The sequence below is a fragment of the Rhinolophus sinicus genome, chromosome X, assembly GCF_036562045.2.
Source record: "Rhinolophus sinicus isolate RSC01 chromosome X, ASM3656204v1, whole genome shotgun sequence".
In the NCBI taxonomy this organism is placed as follows: Eukaryota; Metazoa; Chordata; class Mammalia; order Chiroptera; family Rhinolophidae; genus Rhinolophus; species Rhinolophus sinicus.
The window spans coordinates 86,307,654-86,329,924 of record NC_133768.1 but is presented as its reverse complement, the minus strand read 5'-3'; the positions used below and the strand labels follow the sequence as shown (position 1 = coordinate 86,329,924).

The 22,271-nt window shown below is 36.7% G+C and overlaps 1 protein-coding gene across 1 annotated transcript; it reads right to left on the bottom strand.

Annotated features, from left to right (window-relative positions):
* Positions 1-1,555: 1,555 nt before the first annotated feature.
* Positions 1,556-22,029, bottom strand: SH2D1A (SH2 domain containing 1A). The gene is made up of 4 exons (XM_019719698.2): positions 21,756-22,029; positions 10,852-10,915; positions 4,640-4,781; positions 1,556-3,346 (listed from the first exon to the last, which is right to left on the bottom strand). The coding sequence occupies exons 1-4, from the start codon at positions 21,890-21,892 to the stop codon at positions 3,306-3,308; spliced, it is 384 nt and encodes a 127-aa protein (XP_019575257.1). The 5' UTR covers positions 21,893-22,029; the 3' UTR covers positions 1,556-3,305.
* Between the last annotated feature and the right edge of the window lie 242 nt (positions 22,030-22,271).

The following is a 22,271-nucleotide window of genomic DNA, read 5'->3' as shown; positions in this document are numbered from 1 at the left end:
AGTTCTTTTTCCGGAGTTCTCTCCTGTTTTCTAATTTGGGGTGTATTTCATTTTTTTCCCTTATTTTCGCTGTCTCTCTGTGTTTGTTTCTATGTATTAGGTAGAGCTACTATGTCTCCAAGTCTTGGCCAGGTGTCCTTAAGTGGTAGGTGCCCTGTGGGGCCTGGTGGCATTGTCTCCATAGTCACCTTCACCAGGTGCTCCAGGAATGTCCCTTGTGCAGGTTGTGTGTGTCCACCTGTTATAGTTGAGCCTTGATTACTATTGGCATGTAAGTGGGTGGAATAGACCCTCAGGCTTACAGGCTGTGGGGTTTGGCTATGTCCAAAGCTTACGAGCAGCTGTGCAGGAGGCTTACCCCATGGCGTGGGATTTGCTCTAGTGGGTTTTGGTGTCTGTTGAGACTGCCCTTTGGGTTTGCAGCTTGTGGGGCTAATTGGGAGGTGCTCTCCTCTTATCTGAGGATGACCTCCAGGTATTTTGGTTCTGGTGACTCTTGAATGGGGCTCCAGTGCAGTCCCAGGCCAGCCATTTCCTGTGACTGGTTGGGGACTACCTAGTAGGAACTACAAAGTGGCCCACAATTGGTCACTGCCTGTGCTAAACCAGGAGGCGCATGGGAGAGGCCATGTTGGGAACGGAGGACGGCTGCCACCAGTATTGGGACTGAGGTAGCTTTGCAAAATCCCAGGACTCCCAGAGACCTGCTGCCGCCTGCTGGCTCCCATGAGGCTCAGTCGCTGATACAGCTTCATGTGGTATGTGAGTTGGGTGGGGTGGGGTGGGGTCTGAGGGAGTGACCAGGGTGGAGTGAATGGAGCTCACCAGGGCAATTTAGATTGAGATTTGGCTGTGTGGGGAGCGCTCAACACAGGAAAGATGGCCCCCACCTGCCAGCTACAGGGGAGGAGGATTCTACACAGGGACTGTCCCTCTTGTCCTCGCCTTGAAGACATACAACTCAGTCTCTCCTCATATGTCTCTAACACCTTCCACGTCACTGTCCCTCTGCCAGATCACAGACAAGTGCCTGTGAGCAAGTGAGTCTGTGTGCAGGCCTTTTAAGAGGACGTCTGGGTTTCCCACAGCCTTCCATCCCACCCAGTTGGTCAGAATCTCCACTGTTTTACACAGCCAGATATTGTGGATGTTCTTCTTCTTGGCATTGGTGCTCTGAGCTGCGGATCCCAGTGTGGGACTAGGATCCCTCACTCCTCCAGGTGTGGGGGGTCTTATGTGACTGAGATTTCCTTCCCAATTCTCAACCACCACTCAGAGGTGTGGGGCCAGCCCATCTTGCATCTCTGCCCCTCCTACCAGTCTCGATGAGGCTTCTTCTTTGTATCCTTAGTTATAAATCTTCTGTTCAGCTAGATTTCATATGTTTCTCCAGGTTAATTTTTCTATAATTTAGTTGTAATTTTAATGTGGTCAATGGAGGAGGCAAGCACAAAATTTATCTACTCTGCCATTGTGGATCCTTCCTCATCAATGTTTTATTTAATATATGAATAGCTCCTATCTAAATATTTTTAAAGAAATATTTTAAGACAAATTAGGTAAACAAAGCTTTCAAATACTTTATTAAAATATGAAAGACCATTGATGATTCAAAAAAGCTTTATCAGAAAAGGCTCTGGTATAGGAACAGGCAAACATAATTCATATGTTTAGGATTATTTCAGAATAAAAAAATTGGTGTACAAATAGTAGTTACCCCTATTAAAATTTAAACCCAAGCTACAAATAATTCAAAAAATCTAAACATATATATTTTATTTTTAAAGTCAACTTTCTGAATTCCTTTACAAGTTAAAGTGATCCTTTTACTTCTAGAAATGGTAAACGGCCCACAATAAATTATTGCACTTCCATAGCATCCATGTTAAATCTTCAGAAGTCACATCTTGCCAGCACATGGAGAGTAGCTCTGTCTCTTGGCAGTTCACTAATTATTTACCAAGCTCACCACCACTCATGTACAACCCAGAATTCCAAATTATTAGTTTACAATAAAACAGGCTTTTCCTCTGAACCATGGACCAGAGCATTTGTGTTGATTCACTCTGCCCCTAAAGATAGATGTACCTATGGATTGAGAACCTCACTTGCCACCCTACCATGTACTTATCACCCTTTATTGTTATTTTCTTGTCTTGTTACTTTTTTCTGTCTTTTATTCGTACTATTTTCTTGTCCAACTAGTAGTTAGCTGCTTGAACACAGGGACCAGGTGTATTTTTACTTTTCTAACCCAGTGCCTATTGTGTGTGTTGAGTGAATGAATTCTATGAGCCCTGAAGCAACTTGACATATAATCAAATCACAAGAGTCATGAAAACATAAAATGTGAGAAGAAAATACAAATCTGCATCATTGTGTAAAATCTTGGTTCACACTTAGGTTGCAATCACTTGGAGTTGTTAAAAATTTACGTAACCATAAGCTTTCCTTCCAGTGGTCTGTAGGGCTACCTAACAGGGAGACTGCTCATAAATCAGCTACTCCTGAGCCACAGCTGAAAAGCTGCAGTTGCTGAAGCTTCCCCTTCAAAATGAGGTTTTACAGGAGTAGCAAAAATTGGGGCAGACAGAAGTAAATGAAAAGTCAAGTCCACTTCATCAGATTCACCATATAATTTCGAATCCTGCAGCATCAACTGTAATAAACATTTATAACATATTTTAAATTATGGGATTTTTAAACTCCAGATTGGTCTGTGGATTTTACTCTCCAACATCAGAACAATGGCAAGAAGGTTGCTTTCAGAATTAAACAGAAATTATTCACTCTTTGTCTAGTTCCTGTTTTAGCACACAGTGAACAGCTTCACAAATCCCAAAACAGCCTACAACACCATAGCTAGTGGAGAGCATAATGTCTAATGTAGAATGACACATGACAAACGTGAACAACACAAACCAGCTATCCGCCATATAAGACATTTAAAAATCAGTGCTGTCAAATGTTTCAGTAAAAGTGGTGCTTTTGAGAAAAACTGAGGATTGTTTTTATTTATATTTGACAAGAATTAACATTAATCTTTTATAAAGCATCACTATGTTTTAAACTGTTTCCCATTTGTAAATATATAACTGAAAATAACTTGTGGAATTACTTTTCCCTGCTCCTCATTATCTGCAAAGTCCATTTCAGCTTTTACATCATACTAGATGCTTCCATCACAGAACTATGATTGTTTTAGAAATGCATTTGTAGCTCATTGAACTGTATTATCTACAATATATAAGACTTAGCATGTATTTAAATTATTGAACATAAGTACAAAGTGTTTTATTTTTTTTTCACGGTGCTTTCAGGAAGACATCAGGATCTTCTCTTCTCCCTAAACAAAAGTAATAACAAAAATCAAGAGAAGATAAACTTACAAGCTATTAAAATTACAGGCTAACTTGAACTTATAATCATTAAATTTCCAACTGCATAAAGTTCACAGAGATACAACCCAATGGTACAGCTCAAGCAACTAGTATTTAAAACTGAACTATAAAGAATGGAATAGTGAGCAGAAAAGAACAATTAGTCAATTTGTAAATTGGAGTTCTATTTCCATTTCTATTATAAAAGTCAACTATTCATTAATTTAATCTACCACTTGAGTTTAATTGTCAGTTTATGCCTAAGCCTCGGTCCCTGTCCAAAAAGAATATAACAACTCATTTTCTTTTATCATAAATACTTATTGTTTCAATTAGGCATATCCTCTTACTCCAAACAAATGATTGACCTTTTTCAATAGATGAGTAAATAATTACATAGCTGATAGCTTCAGACATTTTCTAGTATTCAGTTGTTAGCTTGACACATACACTAAAATAACTTTGCTCAGGAAATGTAAGAATTTGTTCCTGTGGAATAATAAAGCCTATTAATTCATTTCCTTTGCCACAATAAAATTTCATTAATTCAAGTACCACAAATTCATAAATCAGGATCACATGGGCCAGGCTAACATTAGCTTTTCCATCCCTGAAGGGAAAATACAGTTTACTAAGCAAAGGTAAAAACACCCATGTATTCTCTGAGTTATCCCATCTTTCAAATTATTTGTGTCTAAATTAGTGAAGTGAAATGGTAATTAAGTACTGACAAAAGGGACTGGGGAGAACAAGGTGGAACAAGAGAGTTTAAATGTTATAGGCTAATAGAATTTTTCATATTTTTGCAGAGTTTTATTAAAAGTTTAGCAGAGCATATTGAAATCATAGCATATTATTAGTCTCCTCTCACTTGATTTGCTAGCTACATCTACTTTCTCATTGCATTTTTCTTGTAGAACTTCCTATATGTTTATGAATAGGTTGACTCATAACCCTGAACTACCAAACCCTGTCAAAAATTAACAGTAGGGTGGGAGTCTGGGCAGAAAAGGAAGGGGATGAAGAAGCAGAAACTTCCAGTTATAAAATAAGTCATAGGGATGGAATGTACAGCATAGGGAATATAGTTAATAATATCGTAATAACTGTGTATGGTGACAGATGGTTACTAGACTTATGGTGATCACTTCATAAGGTATATAAATGTTGAATCACTATGTTATACATCTGAAACTAATATAATATTATATGTCAAGTGTAATTAAAATAAATTTTGAAACATTAGCAGTAAAACATACCTGTAGTACCTTGTGTACTTCTAGCTGAGGACTTCTCAACTGGATACTGCAGAGGTATTACAATACCTTGATCTGGCTTCTGAAATGCTGAAATGAGATTTTTTATTTTCCGGAAAAATCTTTTATGTACCCCGGGTGCTGTCTGGAAAATAAAATCCAAGCAAATTATTCACTTACCTTATAATGATACAAAAAGGCCTACAAAAGTGAAAGAGAGGTAACATTTATGTAACTTGTTCAAATGTTTGAAAACATAAGGAAGAATTAAAAACAGCATTCCAGAAGAGCTTACTTTGGTTGGCTGAATTTCCCTGCAAGAGGAGCTAATGAGCTGTCATTTCAGTTCTCCCAAGGGAGTTTGCACAAACTCTTGCTCATTGCTTTGCCTTTCCTGCCTGCTACCCATCATACATCCTGAACTCTAAGGGTGTACAGGCCATTACCCACAATGAATTCACCAACAGAGAAGATGCAGTTAAACACAGAAAAAACACAGATCCTACAGGTCATTAACAGAAAGCCTGAATAACCAAAAACAAACAATGCATTCTCCCTGTCATCAACCCACAGTATAAAATGCTACACAGGAAATTAAAATTGACTGTTATGATACACACAACGCATGGCTAGTTAGCCCTATACACTCACCTCACAATATGTCCTGCCTCATTCTTCACATTAAATTTTTTCCTCCTTGAGAAACTTCCATATCCTCCCCCAAATTACTCTCTCAGTCAACACTTCACTGTGACAAGGTTTTGTCTATGACACGAAAATGAAAGATTATAAAAGGTCACCTTTGTCTGTTTGTTTTTCCGTTTTTGAAGAGATCATTATTTGTAGGTGACTATTAAAATGTATTCCTTTCCTGACATCAATTCTCTTGCAAAGACACAGCTGGAAATCAATAATTTCCTGCAAAAGCTTATGAGACAAGCTTTAGGCATTAGCTCAAAACTGTCATTTTACATGAAATAAAATAGTATTGCTATAAGCAACTGAACAACGACTAGCTTTTTTTTTTTTTTAGAAAGTTGTTTTTCAACTATTCCACTTGGAAGATTTTTGAGGTGGGAGCTATTTATTAGCCTTTAATAAGAAAATGTGAAAGCTGGCATGCAGACTTCTGCCAACTAGACTAAAAGCTGAAGATAGCACATTGTCCATAGTAACTCTCAGCCATTTCCTACACTGGGGTAATTTTTTCATTGAAAGCACAGGGAAATCACACGGTTCTCTGCTTTTTCTGTCTGACTTATTTCGCTCAGCATTACACTCTCAAGATCCATCCATGTTGTCACAATTTCACTGATATGTGGTATATAAACCAAAAACAACAAAAGAACAAGACAAACAAATGAGAAACAGAAACTCATAGACACAGACAATAGTTTAGTGGTTACCAGAGGTTAGGGGGGTGGGGGTGGGAGATGAAGGTAAGGGGGGAATCAAATATATGGTGACGGAAGGAGAACTGACTCTGGGTGATGAACACACAATGGGATTTATAGATGATGTAATACAGAATTGTACACCTGAAATCTATGTAATTTTACTAACAATTGTCACCCCAATAAATTTAATAAAAAAATATAAATAAATAAAATAAAAAAGAAAGCACAGGGAAAGTTCTTTTGAGCTTTAAATTAGTGTCCATTCATAATCTCACACAGCTAGGAGTGTCTGTAAGTGTAGAACACTCTTGCACTCACCTCCACCCCTACGATCAAAACACCTTCCCAGAACTCTACCTCATCCAAAATAACATGGCCATTATTTTGGGGGTCCAAACAGTTATTTGGCTCCAAGATAGAATCTCCAAATTGCAAAAGCAGGTGATTTGTACAAGATAACTCCTTCTATTTTCCTTAAAGGACTTTCATTTTCAAAGCACTTTCCTATCTTTTGCCCCTACTAGTTCCTCAGATTTGGGCAGTTATTGGCTGATTTGGTTTTTTCTCATTTGACAGATTGAAAAATGGAAATACAGGGATGGCTGGTTGGCTCAGTTGGTTAGAGTGCAATGCTCCTAACACCCAGGTTGCCAGTTCGATTCCCATATGGGACAGTGAACTGCGCCCTCTACAACTAGATTGAAAACAACAACAACAACTTGACTTGGAGCTGATGGGTCCTCGAAAAACACACTGTTCCCCAATATTCCCCAATAAAAACTTTTTTTAAAAAATGGAAATACAAAGAGATAGTTCAGCTTGCCCAAGGTCCCACAGATGACCAGAGGCAGAAATGGCTCTAGATCCCAGGACCTAGTCTCTTGCCTTTCAGATCATCAGTACTAGACCAAACAGATTCTGGTAACAGATTCTGGTGAAGTTAGAGTCATCAATTGAAAAGAAACTCCTTCAGTGTGGAAATATTTGAAACCACACATCCCTTTAGCTGTTCTTGTGGCTTGTAAAACCATCTGTCAACAGAAGTATCTTTTTTCTGGGGACTTATACATAGTTAACACTTGATTATCCATGCTAACAGGGAGAAATAATAGCACTGGATATATAAAAGCAATTTGAATTTGGGATGAATGTTTCTTTGGCAAATAACTGATTTCATTTATAAGTGTTTTGCTTAGGTTAATAAGTAAAATTATTTAGGATCTACTGATCTACTGATGATCAAATATCCAGAAAAGCCCAAAGGAACCGAAGTCAGCAGGGGGAGGTTAATACAGTTTTTACAATTTACTTCTGGCAATGCACATATTGATAAATGATATGTGACTGTATGTAGAATTCTCTGAATTAACAATTTAGCAAAATTTTAGCCTAAGTCACATGAAAACAGTTAATACACTAGACAATGAATTGACATAATATTTGTCATTCATAATTCAGTGGATCCAGGGTTCAATTTTATTCCACTCTTTGAAACAAATCTCAGACTTACCTAGAATTTTAGCATAATCTTTGCACAGAGGATGGAATGCTACTGCCATGATTTTTCCTGCAGTGTGGCAAACTAAGGCACTGTTCCAAAAAACATGTAAATATCTGTCATTTACCCAATTTTGAAAATATTAATATGTTTACCACAATAATTGTACCACTCACTGACAACTCCCATCCTGTCACTGAACTCAACTATTGTTCAAATTTGCATGTTTCCCATGTTTTCATCTCCTAATTATCCATGGAAACATGTTTTGAATCACAGCTGGTCTTCAATAAGCTCTAGAGAAATTTCTTCCACTCAGGTTATTGAGCTCTGAGAATACACACTAGTTTAATATTCACCTTAGCAAAACCATAACTAAGAAGGCAAATTTAGCAGACAGAAAAAATGCAATGTTCATTTCAAAAATAAATCTAAAGAGTTTTTTAAAACTGTTTTCCCTTTGGAGAAAATATGCCAATCTTCTGCTCTCTTTGTGCAGAGAATTACAAAATTATTACATAAACAGGGTGAGACCAGACAACAGAATGAGAGAGTATTTATAGTCAATAAGCCCTCTCTTCCTTAATATGATCACAAGCATGTAATAATCTGCATATGATGATATACTTGAAATGGAAGAAAACAAGTTTGAAGACAAGGTTAATAGTTTAAGATCCTTTCCATAAAGAATACTCTTCAGCCACTGAAGGCTACTTATGTAGGGAAAAGAGCTATTTCTGCTCAAATTTTACACAAATATATGTGTGTACATCATATACAAATATTCTTCATAATAAATGAAATTTAATTTCTTATTTAATCATCTCCACAGTGATGCAGAGAATTTTTAAAAATAAACAAGCATAAATAGTTTTGATTAGAATGGTACTGCTTTTCCTCTAATTAGTATTGCAGTATTAATTAAACTAATATAAATAAAGCAACAGTGTGTGTGAAAATTTGCCCTAATTCATCTCAGTAGTTCAAAACATTTGTAGCTTGCAATTTGTGCTTTCTAGTTTACTGATGAATTTGTAAAAGTTAGAGCTGTTTTAATTTTTTTATGTCTAGGCTTTAGAATTTCATTAATGCATAGATTGAGTTATTAATAGAGGTGGGTATTAACATTTATGAGGTATCACAATTAAGTTTGCAATCTCATCCTAGAAAAAGTGGTATATAACTCATTGCTGAATATCACTATGGTCACCTTTGAAGTGCTCCCCTAGGGAAGCTATGCAACTAATGCCAGCACCTAGTCCACCCTTCAAAGCAATTTTGGTCTCTTTTTCTGGAATGGCCATCACAGCTGATGTCATATTACCCTTAATGTACTGAATGTCATCAAAATGTCTTCCTTTCAATATTTCCTTTATCCTTGGGTAAAGAAAGAAGTCATTTAGGGCCAGATCAGGTGAGTAGTGAGGGTGTTCCAATACAGTTATTTGTTTACTAGCAAAAAAGTCCCTCACAGACAGTGCCGTGTGAGCTGGTGCATTGTCGTGATGCAAGAGCCACGAATTGTTGGCAAAAAGTTCAGGTCACTTTCGTCTAACTTTTTCATGCAGCCTTTTCAGCACTTCCAAATAGTAACACTGGTTAACTGTTTGTCCAATTGGTACAAATTCATAATGAATAATCCCTCTGATATCAAAAAAGGTTAGCAACATTGTTTTCACTCTTGATTTGGACTGACAGAAATTTTTTGGTCTTGGAGATTTGGCTGACTTCCATTGTGCACTTTGATGCTTTGTTTCAGAGTTGTATTGGTACACTCATGTTTCATCACCAGTGATAACATGGCCCAAAACATCCTCTTGCCTCTCCAAAAGGTCGTTGCAATCTCCAACTCTGCTGTTGTTCATCGGTGAGCTCCTTCGGGACCATTTTTGCACACACCTTTCTCATGCCAAGATTTTCAGTTAAGATTTTCCTAACTGTTTCTCTATCGATGTTTACTTGGTCTGCTATGCTTCTCACAGTCAACCAATAATTTTGACACACAATTGAATGTTTACAAGGTTTTTGTCAGTTCTGCTCATTACTTGCCTCCCTGACCTCTCTTCATCAGTGACGCATTCTCTCCCCTCAGACAAACATTTAATCCATTTGTACACTGCCATTTTCTTCATGGCATTATCCCCATAAACTTGCACTAACATGTCCCTGATTTCACTTCCACTCTTGCCAAGTTTAACAAGAAATGTAATGTTTGTTCATTGCTCTAATTCAAGCTCAGACATTCTCACAACGGCACACAAAAACATGCAACAACAATAATGAACACCACTCAACACCACCACACATCAACATGAGCACAGCTGTGAGACATGACATACCAAGGTTATGAAACTTTACTGTGCTGTTTGTACAGTGCTGCCAATGCAAGCATACGGTGACAAGTTTTCAAACCTAACTGCCATGCCTCATATATTTTCAAGCAGCTCATAATTAAGACGGACTGTTTTAAGGAATCAGAAATCAGAGAAAGCATTTGAGGTCAAAAGTTTCAGCTGTAGAGACCTCTACATTGGTGATACATGATATACTACTCTCATATACAGGAATACAGGAATTCTATGGGCATTTCTTGCAATGTTACAGTGACTTCCAAATGTTTTCAAAGCCATCAAAACCCATTTTTCTAATGAAATCTTACTCAGAGTCCCAGTTGATAAGCAAAATAAAGGGGAATTGCTCAGATTAAAGAGAAATTGTGGGCCCAAAAGCATATCCACTCATATCCTTCTCTGCCTCTGCCATCCCCAGACATCCCCAAGGCACCCAGGTAGAAGAACCTTAGGATTGTGCAGAGCATAGTTTAAAAACCGCTGCAATGTTTCCTCTATCTCTGTTCCACCTCTCCATGTTCTTCACACATGGCTCAGCTGGGAGTCCTGCCTCCACGTAGAGCAGCCCAGATTACTCTAATACTTGGAAAATTCTCCCTTCTTTGAGTTCCTATGGTAAATAACGTAGCATGTAACTATATATGAGGTATGGCAATTAGGTTCAAGAACTTGCCACCGTATGCTTACATTGGCAGCACTAAAAGTTTGACACAATCCTTCAACTTTTTAAAAATCTTTTCCCCAAAGTGAGACCACTCTATACAATGGTGGTTAAAAAGAACTAAGACCAAAACTCTCTAAAGGCTTCTAAATGATCCATGAACAATTTTGGATTGGAGCTTTAGTAATTTTGAACCTGGTGAATATTTTGGGAATGTAGGATTTGAAAGCTTTTTTACAAAACCCGCCAAAATTACAAACATTTCCCCAAGATACACAGAAGTAAAAATAAATAAAAGAGTTATATACCTCAGCACTCCAAGAACCTGTGTCTGTCTGGGACACTCGGTATGTATAAATGTAACCTTGATACCTGTGAAAGAATAAACTCTATTACTGAAAAATTCCAAAAGAACAATGCGTGCTCTAAATTTGAACTTAACTATTACATATAAATGTTACATATACTGGGATACACATATGTGGCACCATGACATTCATAGGAAGAAAAGCCTGGGAATCTAACTTGCTTGCATATTATATCTGGCTAATCACAGCTTCCAGTAAATCTTCTTTATCTTTTCCTTTAAAAAAAAATTGTGGGAGCTCACACTTCTAAAGATTTGTCGAGTTGAGAGAAAGTTTGGACAGAAAGAAACTAGAGACCTGTCGTAACCGGTAAAAATTGTGAATTATTAAATAGGTCTAACAAAATGCAGTGTTGTTATTTTAAGTACATATAGAGCCTTAAGGTGAAAACATTTCACTGGGCTAAGGTACTATCAGGCCCACTTAAAATAATAGTAATAATAATATTAATTATAAATATAATACTATATTCCTATACTACTATTATATGTTACTTTATAATGCATTATAAAGTATGAGTAAGAACAATTTGAGTTATAAAGGAGTCCTGCTAAAGTACTTGAAAACTCCTTGTCCTTTCAGATAAATAAACTTCTCCCTCATTACTTAGTGTATATGCAGATTACATATCTATATAGTGGATTTCTACTACATACCAAGAGTTTTATATGCTTTATTAGTTTGCTCAGGCTGCTATAGCAAAACACCATAGTCTGGGTAGCTTAAACAAAAAATTTATTTTCTCACAGTTCTGGAGGCTGAAGGTCCAAGATCAAGATGCCAGCAACAGAGGTTTCATCGTGAGGCCTCGTCTCTTAGCTTGTAGGTGGCTGTCTTTTTTCTATGTGCTCATGTAACCTCTTCTTTGTGAACATGTGTGGAGAGAGATTGCTCTCTCTCTTTTTCTTCTTCATGTAAGACCACCAGTCTTATTGGATTAAGGCCTCACCATTATGACCTCATTTAATATTAAATACATCCTAAAGACCAATCTCCAAATACAGCCACATTGGGGGTTAGGCTTCAACATATGAATTTGAGTGGGGCATGATTCAGTCCAACGCATTCCACACTGGTACCCCAAAATTCACATCCTTCTCGCATTCAAAATACATTTATTCTATCCCAACAGCCCCCAAAGTCTTAACTCATTCCAGCATCTACTCTTAAGTCTAAAGTCCAAAGTTTCATCTAAATATGATTTAATCATATTTGGGCGAGACTTGGGGTATGATTCATCATGAGGAAAAATTCCTCTTAAGCTGTGAACTTGTGATACTAGACAAGTTGTGTGCTTCCAAAATACAATGGTGGGACAGGCATAGGACAGACATTTCCATTCCAAAAGGGGGAAAAAAGAAGGAAAAAAAGGATGACCATTTCCAAGCAAGTCTAAAACCTCACAAGGCCAATTTCTTAATGCTTGAGAATAATCCTCTTTGGATTGATGCTCTGCCCTCCAGGCATACGAGGTGACACTATCACCCTCACAGCTGAGGGGGGGAGGGCTGCCCACTCAACTCTGTTGGGCTCTGATCCTACCTTTGAAACATAGATGGAAGCAGACTTGCCCCCTTGTACTGTGAACACTGGGCCGGTGGTGGGAGTGACATCCCTGATAATCTCTGAATCGCCTTCAGAGTCATTCTTCCTTTTTCTTGAAAGATAAACCACGTTTGCAAACAAATTTCTATATTGTCCTGTCCTGTTCCCTTTGATTCAAACTGACAGTGTCTCTGATGCTTTGGTCCAAACACTATTTCTGGCTTCTGGTAAAATGGCTAGTTAATAACATGGGTAACCTTCTTAAGGAGTGATTGTCCAGCCACACCCTTGGTGTTTTCTCCACTTTTTACCGTATGGGTAGGCTAAGAATTTCCCAAATCTTTAAGTTCTGGTATCTTTTTGCTTAACAATTCCTTCTTGAATTCATCTCTCCCTCTTTGCCTTTTACTATAAGCAGTCAGGAGGAACAAAGCCATTCCTTCAATACTTCGTTTAGAAAGCTCTCCTGTTAAATATCCAATTTGCAAGTTCTGCCTTCCACAAAACACCAGAACACAGTTCAGCCAAGTTCTTTGCTATTTATAACAAGGATGGCCTTTCTTCGAGTTTCCAATAACATGTTCCTTATTTCCTTCTGAGACTTCACCAGAATGACCTTTAACATTCACAGCTCTACCAATATTGTATTCATGGCAATGGAGGCTTTTCCTAGCATTCACCTCCAAACTCCTCTAGCCTCTACCAAGTACCCAGTTCCAAAGCCACTTCCATATTTTTAGGTGTTACAGCAACACTGTACTTCTTGGTACCAAAATCTGTATTAGTCTGTTCAGGCTGCTATAGCAAAATACTGTAGACTGGGTGGCTTAAACAAAATAAATTTATTTTCTTACAGTTCTGGAAGCTGGAAATCCAAGATCAAGGTGCTAGCAATATAAGTTTCATTCTGAGGCCTATTCTCTTGGCTTGTAGGCAGTCACCTTCTTGTTGTGTGTTCACATGACCTCTTCTTTGTGTGCATGCATGGAGAGAGATCTCTCTCTCTTCTTTTTCTTCTTATATGGTCCTCTTCTTATAAGGTCCTCTTGGATTAGGGACCTACTCTCATGAACTTATTTAACCTTCATTACCTCCTAAATATACTATCTCCAAATACAGTCACATTGGGTGTTAGGGCTTCAACATATGAATTTTATGGGAGCACAACTTAGTACACAGCATATGCATTATCTATTTTGGACCCCACAACAATCTTATGAGCTTTATATTGTGAAATTCATTTTATAGATGAGTAAACTGAAATTTTGAGAAGTTAAGTAACCAAAGTCACACTAGAGATCAAGCAGCAAAGATGGATTTGAATCAGGCCTCTTTGACTCTAGAGTCCCAGGTCTTGATCCCCACACTATAATATATACAGAATATTTATTGCATTTTAGTATATATGGTAATGCTACTTAATTTGCCTAATAAATTTCTACTTCATAGAAAAGTAAGATAAACTTTATTCTGAATTATTTTACATTATGAATCTGAATCTAGATCAACAGTTTTATTTAAGACTTTTTCTGATTGTTGTTCTTAGGCACAAATTTAGGTCAATATAGATCTTTGGTTAGAATACATGCTAAACTCAGTAAAAATAAGTGTGTTTAAACTTAAAAGAACAGATGATTCTAAAGCATTCCAAGCAGAAGGTCATCCTTGTGTAACTGACCTCATTTACCATTAACCCCCTTTAGAACTAAGTCTTTAAATATGTGGATTAAATTACTATATATTTAATCAATATCCATCGGTACTGATTACCTAAGGCACCAAAAATAAAAAAGAAAGAAAAAGAAAACACTCTAATCAGGTTCATTTAGTTCGTGAAACCAAAAAAAAAAAAAAAAAAAAAAAAAAAAAATCAATTTAATTGCTGGTATGATTACAGGAAATGTTTCATTTTTGTTATGAAGGTTTGCTAGACTATTTAGATCATATATAAAATAAGTTAATATATGCATATGTATAATATGCTAAATAAATATAAAACATTATATTGTTAAAGCATTGTGTTTTTTTAAGCAATCGAAATCTACCTCAAAGCCCACTGATTTCAATAAGTACTCTACAGGGAACAAAGCAAGAGCTTTGATTTCCGTTTTTCATCATGGGAACTTGAAATATAGGCTTGAAATGATTTTCTTAAAGTCACACAGCAAAATGGAAATAGAAGCAGGGAAGTAGCATAGATCCTTAGTTCTATTTTCCCTATAGGAAGTGATTAATAGCAATAATTCAGTACCATTTAAAATGTGATGTAGAAAAGCATTATATAAAATCTCAGCAACAATGCAAGCAAAAATTTAAGTAACTGGTTTTCCACTTTCTAAAATAGTGGGTCTCTCAAAACTACAATGAATCTATTTTCCTACTACCATTCAGCCTCATTTAGTCAAAATAAAGAGTCTGTTTTGAATATTGTTTCCTAACGAATCTGATCTTATCTCACTTTCAGTTAAGCAGCAGGAACCTAAGTACCACTTCAAAAGTCCTTACCTCCTTCAGTCTCTGAACAATCTGGTGTCGGTGACACATAAAACTTCTCATGATTAACCCATCTAATATTAACAATTTCCTACTCCCCAACCCCTCAAATTTCTGAATGAGCAAAATTGTTTCACCCCTCAGATAAGCCAGCAGTTCATCTCTTCTACTTTTAAGTCGCTGCAGTAACTGACCAAGGAAGGATCCCCGGTAGTCAACTCTCGCTGTCACATGTCATGGATGGAAGAGATTTAAAGAGCGCAATTCAAATTATGCTCCCAGGGTAATAACATTGGCATCACCTGGGAGCTTGTTAGAACGGCAGAATCTCAGGCCCTACCCCAGAAATGGTGAATCAGAATCTGCATTTTAATAAGATTTCCAGGGGATCTCTAAGAACATTAAAGTGATTAAAATGCAAAGAGAGTACCCACATCTCATTGCGAATATTAATGGAAATTTCCTCAAAGTCAAGCTGGCTTCTTTCACTCACCCAGGGCACTTCTGTGTCATCTCCTCCAGAGTCAATCAATCTTTGCTTTAAGAATGCAATTTTATTTAAATATAAGCTGAAGCTTTTTCAATTGTTTCAGTCTTCAGAGAGCAGTGTTTCTGAAACATTTACTCCTGCTTTCCCAACAAGATTTTGTAGTTTTGTTTTCTGCAGCTTTTACTATGAAACAATAACTTTATAATATAAAATAAAACTAAAATATTGAATATTTTTCAAACTAAACATACTTGTGCTCTCTCCTTGTCCACTGGAAAAAATCACTGTTTTAGCAAATAAATTGGCAAGCTATAACAAGAGCAATAAAATCATGCATATTTGTGACCTATTGACCTTGCTTATCTTCATACACTCCAAGGAATCAAAAGGCAAAAGCAATTTGACAAAGATTTTCATAGTAGTTCTATTTTAATAGTGAATAAAATGGAATTAACGTAAGTAACCCTAAATGAGGAATGTTACTCAAAATAAGAAAATGGTAGCAGAAAGAACATTTCAAAATCATACCAAAATTCCAAGGTATTAGGGTCCTATGTTTTTCAAAAAAACTGTGTAAGCACATGGACTATGCTGATATAAAATGATGGTATATAAAAAAAAGTGGACATAAGGAGAAGTCACTCTGATTACAATTGTTCAAAACTGTCCCTGTATGTATATAAACTAGAAATACATTTAAACTAATATAAATGCATCCTGGCATATTAATGTTTCCTATAAAGTTATATAAGTGACTAAAAACATTTTTTAAAGAAAAAGAAGCAAAATTGCTACTTGGAGCATTACAAATATAGCCTATGCTATATTCATTTTACAAAACTGTTACATCTCCTTTAGGATTATCTTTCCTCTGACTCCTTCCATTAATACAAACAAACCAAGAATGTAGTGTAATTTTAACTTTCCTCCTCCATCAAACATTTTGTTAGACTTGTTAATAAGTCTGGAATTTAAAATTTATCATGAAAAAAATCTATGAAATGAATAATTGTTGCCAATTATTTTTAAGTAATATTTTGCATTTTAATGATTACAAAGCATATGTTGACTCAGTCCCTGCTGATATTAAAATTCACTTTTTCCCCCAAAAGTGTCCCCCAAACCTTAAAAATGTGTTCTGGATAGAAATGGACAAGAAGAAAGCAACCTGACTTATTTCTTATTTTCTCAAAGGGTCAGTGTTGGGGACAGATCTTGGTTTAGAACAGACAAGACCACATCAATTCCTTCTTTATACCACTTCAAGAGCAACACAAAAGAAAAACTTTAGCTACATCTGACTCTTTCATGGCATTGCAAGTAAAGCGAGCTAGTACCCATGCTGTCTATGTCTATACAAACTAATGTTACGTGCAAAATTCAAGACACAATTATAATGTAACTAATTTTTGACAAATATTTCAGAACTTTTATGTATAGAAGAATGATAGCCTATACAAAGCCATCATTATTGAGACTATACTCTGATTCAAGAGGTCCCTGAACTTCCTATGGCCCAGTCGTCATTCTTTCAGAGTGAATTTGAATTTTCAGAACCGTCAAAATTCATTCAGCTTCTAGTCTGATGGCAAAACTATGTAATACCAGTTTTGATGAGTCTTGACAACAAATATAATCTCTTCTCCTGAACTACCACATGTTTTATTTGTTTACTCCTATGATGATCTAACTTTGTATTGCAATTATTTATATATTTTTTATTTATATTAACAAATACCTACTACATGCTAACTTTATAAATATTAACTTATGCAATAGTCCTCATAAATAATCCCATGAGGTAAGTACTATTATTATCACCATCTCCCTTTTCAAAGATAAGGAACCTGAGACATACAAATGTTAAGTAACTTCCCCAAGTTAAAATAGCTAGTTAAGGACCAGAGTTGGGATGGGCCAGAGAATCTGGCTGGAAAATCTGGGCTCTCTCATATCAAAGGGCATGAATTAACAAATTCGTCTTAACGTGAATACAAAAGCAGAAAAATTTATTTTTCTGCCCCCACAATACTATAGTGCTGGTAATACAAGAATAAATAGATTAATTGAACCAAATAAATAGTTGCAAAACAATAACTGTTATATGTAAGAATGTAATACATGGTAAAGTAGGCTAATAAATCAATGGGGAAGAAAAGTTCTATTTATAAATTATACTGGGACAACTGTTAGCTATTTCAATACAAAAGCAAATTAGATCCTTTCTCTATGTTAAAATAAAATTCCAAATGGAATTAAATAGTTAAATATAAACTAACCAAACCATCAATTTAAAACAAAAACTGAAGTGAAGTTTTATGACATCTCTGGAGGAGAAAGAACTTTCTGAGCTGGGAAGCAAAGAAAGAAATCAAACATCAAGAAAATGTGTGATGGATTTGATTACTAGAAATGTCAATTTTTTGTATGTATCAAAGAAAAGTATTGGGAAACACCAAACTGAGAAAAGATACTTGCAACAGATGATTAGTATATAAAATCCCATAATGTGTTAAGAAAAGTAAAAAAGATCCAAGTGGTTAAATGGGTAAAGTACACAAAGAAACTACAACAGCTTACTGACCATATAAAAGACATTCAATCATTAATCAAAGAAATATGAAATAAAGAGTGAGACACCAAATTTGAAGGATAATTTTTTTAAAACAAGAATACCCATTTCCAGGCCAGGTTCAGTGAGACACTCTCATGCATTATTGGTGACAGTATATATAAATTGGAAGAACCATTTAGGAAAATAATATTTGGTGATCATGTATACATAAAGAATCCTAAACTGTGCATGTTTTCTGACCTAGAAATTGTTCATCTTTAAAATTCATTATAAAGAAGCAATTACAAATACAAGGAAACTTGTATGGACTGAAATATGAATCATAATGCAATTTATAATAGCAAAAAGAATGGAATTATTCACATGTCTAAAAATAGATGACTAGTTAAGGAAAATATAGTACAATCATTGGCTGGATTATCATGCAGCCATTAAAAATAATGTTTAAAAATCATTCGTAAGAACATTATATATAAATGGGTTTTTTTTTCATGTTAAGTGGAAAACACATCAGAATACAATATTGTAAGAGCATATGTGTGTTTACAAAGCAATTTTTAAATTAATATATAGAGAAAAATCAACTTAATATTCAATGATAATTGTCTTTAGGTTATAAAACTATAGACAGTTTTCCCCTCATTTGCATTATCTACATTTTTCAAATTTTCTATAATATGAATAATCAAGAACTATTTTTAAGAAACTTATTACACAAAAATCTAAATTTACTTGTTGAAAATAGAAGAACAACTTCTCATTTTAAATAAAGGTGTGCAGTCCTATAAATGGAAAACTTCCTTAGCATTTGATGAGATTCAGTTTCCCAAAACTGAACAGAGAAAAAGGCCATACCTAAAGGCCATGACTGGGGGTTCAGAACTCGGGGAAGAAGCAAGCATATTTTGAAAGTATCGTTTACAGTTTGAAGGCATATGCAATGTGTTATTTCTACAATAAAATATAGAAACTGAGGCTCAACCAAACCTTCTTGGATAATGCGAGTAAACAAAAGATAGAATGAGAAACTATTCTGAGCAAACCCTATAATCAGTGCATGTTTGTTAGCTATACCTTGTTGTTCATGTATCTATGACACCATTTACATTGTTATTCCTACTGCACATCATAAGCATATACATTTTGGTTTAAAATGAGTACATGGACTATTTCAAAATAAAATGTGATTTTGTTACTACAGCATAGTACTTAAATGGGGGAATGAAAGGTTTATGTTTATCAAAAGGGACCTTTGGCTCAAAAAAGTTGAGAACTTATAAAAGGCAATGTATCTGTTTGCCTTGCTTCTGCAGCGTGGTCTAACAGTCACCATCTAAGACTTGGAGGCCCCAGTGTGTCCATCAAAAGATGCTCGGGGAACTCCTAATTTGCCTGCTGTTTTATGCTACTTCATAAGGAGGTTTGCATGGAGAACCAAGAGTCATAAAAACTGCATTTATACAAGATTCACTTTGGGCGAAAACATAAATGTTTTAGAATTCCCCACCTGCCTAAATTAATTCCATATGTGATCTTGGCCTAAATGGGCAAAAGACTAAAGTTATCCTTCTATATTGCATATTATACCAACAGCAATCTTATGCAAAAGGCAGGGCACACATTACTGCTGCTACTTTACAAATATGTAAACCAAGACCCAGAGAAGTTGAGAGACTTCCCCGGAGTCCACATGCTGGCCTGATATCAGTCCATAGCTCTTTGTAGTAAAGAACAGCATTTGCTTTGACAGTTCATTCATTAATTCAAAAATATACATTGAGTGACTATTATGTGCTTCATGATGCTTTTTATGTGTCAGGCTATGTTCCTGCTGCAGGTGACAATGTCCCTACTTTCATGGAGATTACATTTTAGCAGGAGAGCCCAGCAATAAATAAGTAAACAAACAAATCTCAGATAGTTTAAAGCTCCTTGAAGAAAAAATAGAGTATAACAAGAACAAGGAGAGGGTACTTATTTTAGATAAGGTGATCAAGAAAGTCCCCTCTGAGGAAAGAAGCAAGAGCAACAGTAAGGACGAAGACCCTAAGGGGGAAACATGCTTGGCAAGCTTGAGAAACAAAAAAGATGACAGTGTGGTTGAAGCCTGAGGTGCATCCTGCTACACACTGTCCTCTGTTCTCCCTCCCTTGCTCAGGCTTTTTTTGTACCTTATTTTTTACCTCTAACTTAAGGGGCCCTCCATTGTCAGCTTTCCTAAAGAAGCCCCTTTCATGACCCACTCACTCCTCCATCATCTTTTGATAATAACAAGGCCTAAGAATACTACTTGGCTTTCACTGACCTTCCCCAGTTTCTGCTTGGGAAAAACAATAATATAAGCAACATAAAGATCTGAGCCTAAGAAATTCAACAGCTTCCATTTATTTCCTTTGAAGCCTTTATAATAAATGTATTTAGCATGGTCTGAGAGTTACCACAAACGTGGCTTGACCATTAAAAAAATAAATAAAGTAAACAATGAAAATCCTCTATTATCAGCCTCAGTGTAATCTTTCTTTACTGACTCAGAAGGTACTTCAAAACCTTGCAGTACATCATTAGGTACCAAAATTACTACCAAGCATTTTCCCTTATTTTGTTTCTGTCTAGAACCTACTGTGCAAGCAGCTGTTTCCATGGGTGTTTTTTTATCATGCTGACAAAATGTAATTGAGCTGGTTATTTCCTTAGAAATGCCCCATGAGTACTGAAAGAAATTGACTGGGAAAAAAAAAGGAATATAATAATAATAATAGCTTACATTTACTGAATATTTACTATGTCTCAGGTCCAGTGCCAAAGTTTTTACCTGCATTATGGCATTTAATCCTCACAATCCTATGAGGTAGGTAGTAATATTATTTGATGGATAAGAAAACTGAGAGACTGAGAGGTTAATTGCTGAGGTCACAAACCTAGCATTGGACTAGCACAGGATTAAGTGTCAGGTCTGTCTGACTCTAGAGCAAAGATGAAGTTGCATCTGATTAGAAATAGGACGTTAGACAAAAACATGGTTAGATAAAGGGCAAAAGTAATTCATAACAAAGGTGTTTTCCCTCTATGTCTTTTACAACTATTGTCTGTCCTAACTTTTATTAAGAAAGGGTTCTGTCCCACACACAACTTCTCTAAAGGAAGCTAAATAAACAGATCCAGAAAGGCAGTTTTACTCACAAACATTCTCCTCTCAACATCCTACCTAACTGACATTGCATTCTTAAAGTAATGTACTCGGTTTCTCAGTGTTCTTCCCCTCCCTGAATTTGATGGTCTTCCTTTGGGATGACACCTTCAAATACATTTAAAGAGAGGTGTAGAGAAGACTTTTCTTTTGTCAGGAGCTGCTGGCCCCATATCTGGCCACTCTACCATCCCCGGGCTCTACCTTGCCAGCCTCTACTAGAGGTCAAAATGGAAATCGGGAGCCTGGGTATTTCTCAGAACAAAGATAAAGTCTAGGCTGTGTTTTCCCACCCAAAGTGGCATTCACTGCCCCCAAAAGTTACTGGGGAGGACTTTCTGGAGAGTGAAATCCCTAGCAAGGGGACTAAGCTAAAGCATGGTCCACCATAATCCTGGGCTGGACCTAAATAAGCCTTAGGGTGCATCGGGTGGGCAGTGGAAGAGGCTGCGACCAGCTCCTGTGGCCCACATATTGCCTGCCCCTGCCACTCATGCCCACTGCCAGTGCTCACTCTCTGCAGTCCCTGGACCCAGCCACCGCGACATACTCACAGCACACACAGGCAGTACACGCCCGGGACACTTTCGCTGTCCCTCAGCAAATAGCTGCCATCTAGACCGGTGGCGAGCAGGAGTTTCTCCCCTGTCTCCCGGCTGATTTTGCCATGATACACAGCCACTGCGTCCATGGCCTGGTGGACTCTTGGGCGGGCTGAGGTGTGGGACAGCAGAAGGGATGCTGCTGCTGCTCCTGCTGCTGCTACTATGCACGAGTCAACCGCCTGACTCCCAGTTAGGCCAGATGTGCAAAAAAGAGAGAGGAGCACCAGAACAACAGGATGTTGTCTACCTGCCTTAAAACCTCCTTCTCACACTTCAATTAAAACCACCTCAGCAATTTAGCAGCTTGATTATTGCCACATGGTTCCATCCCCTACCTACCCCACCCCCACAACACAGGTTTCATGTGGAGAGGGGAGGAAAATGGGAAGAAGGTCCTTGCAAGACTTGGGCTATACTACCAAAGTGTACACAGAGGAATGCTTGGTAATACTTTGGTTCTAGCAG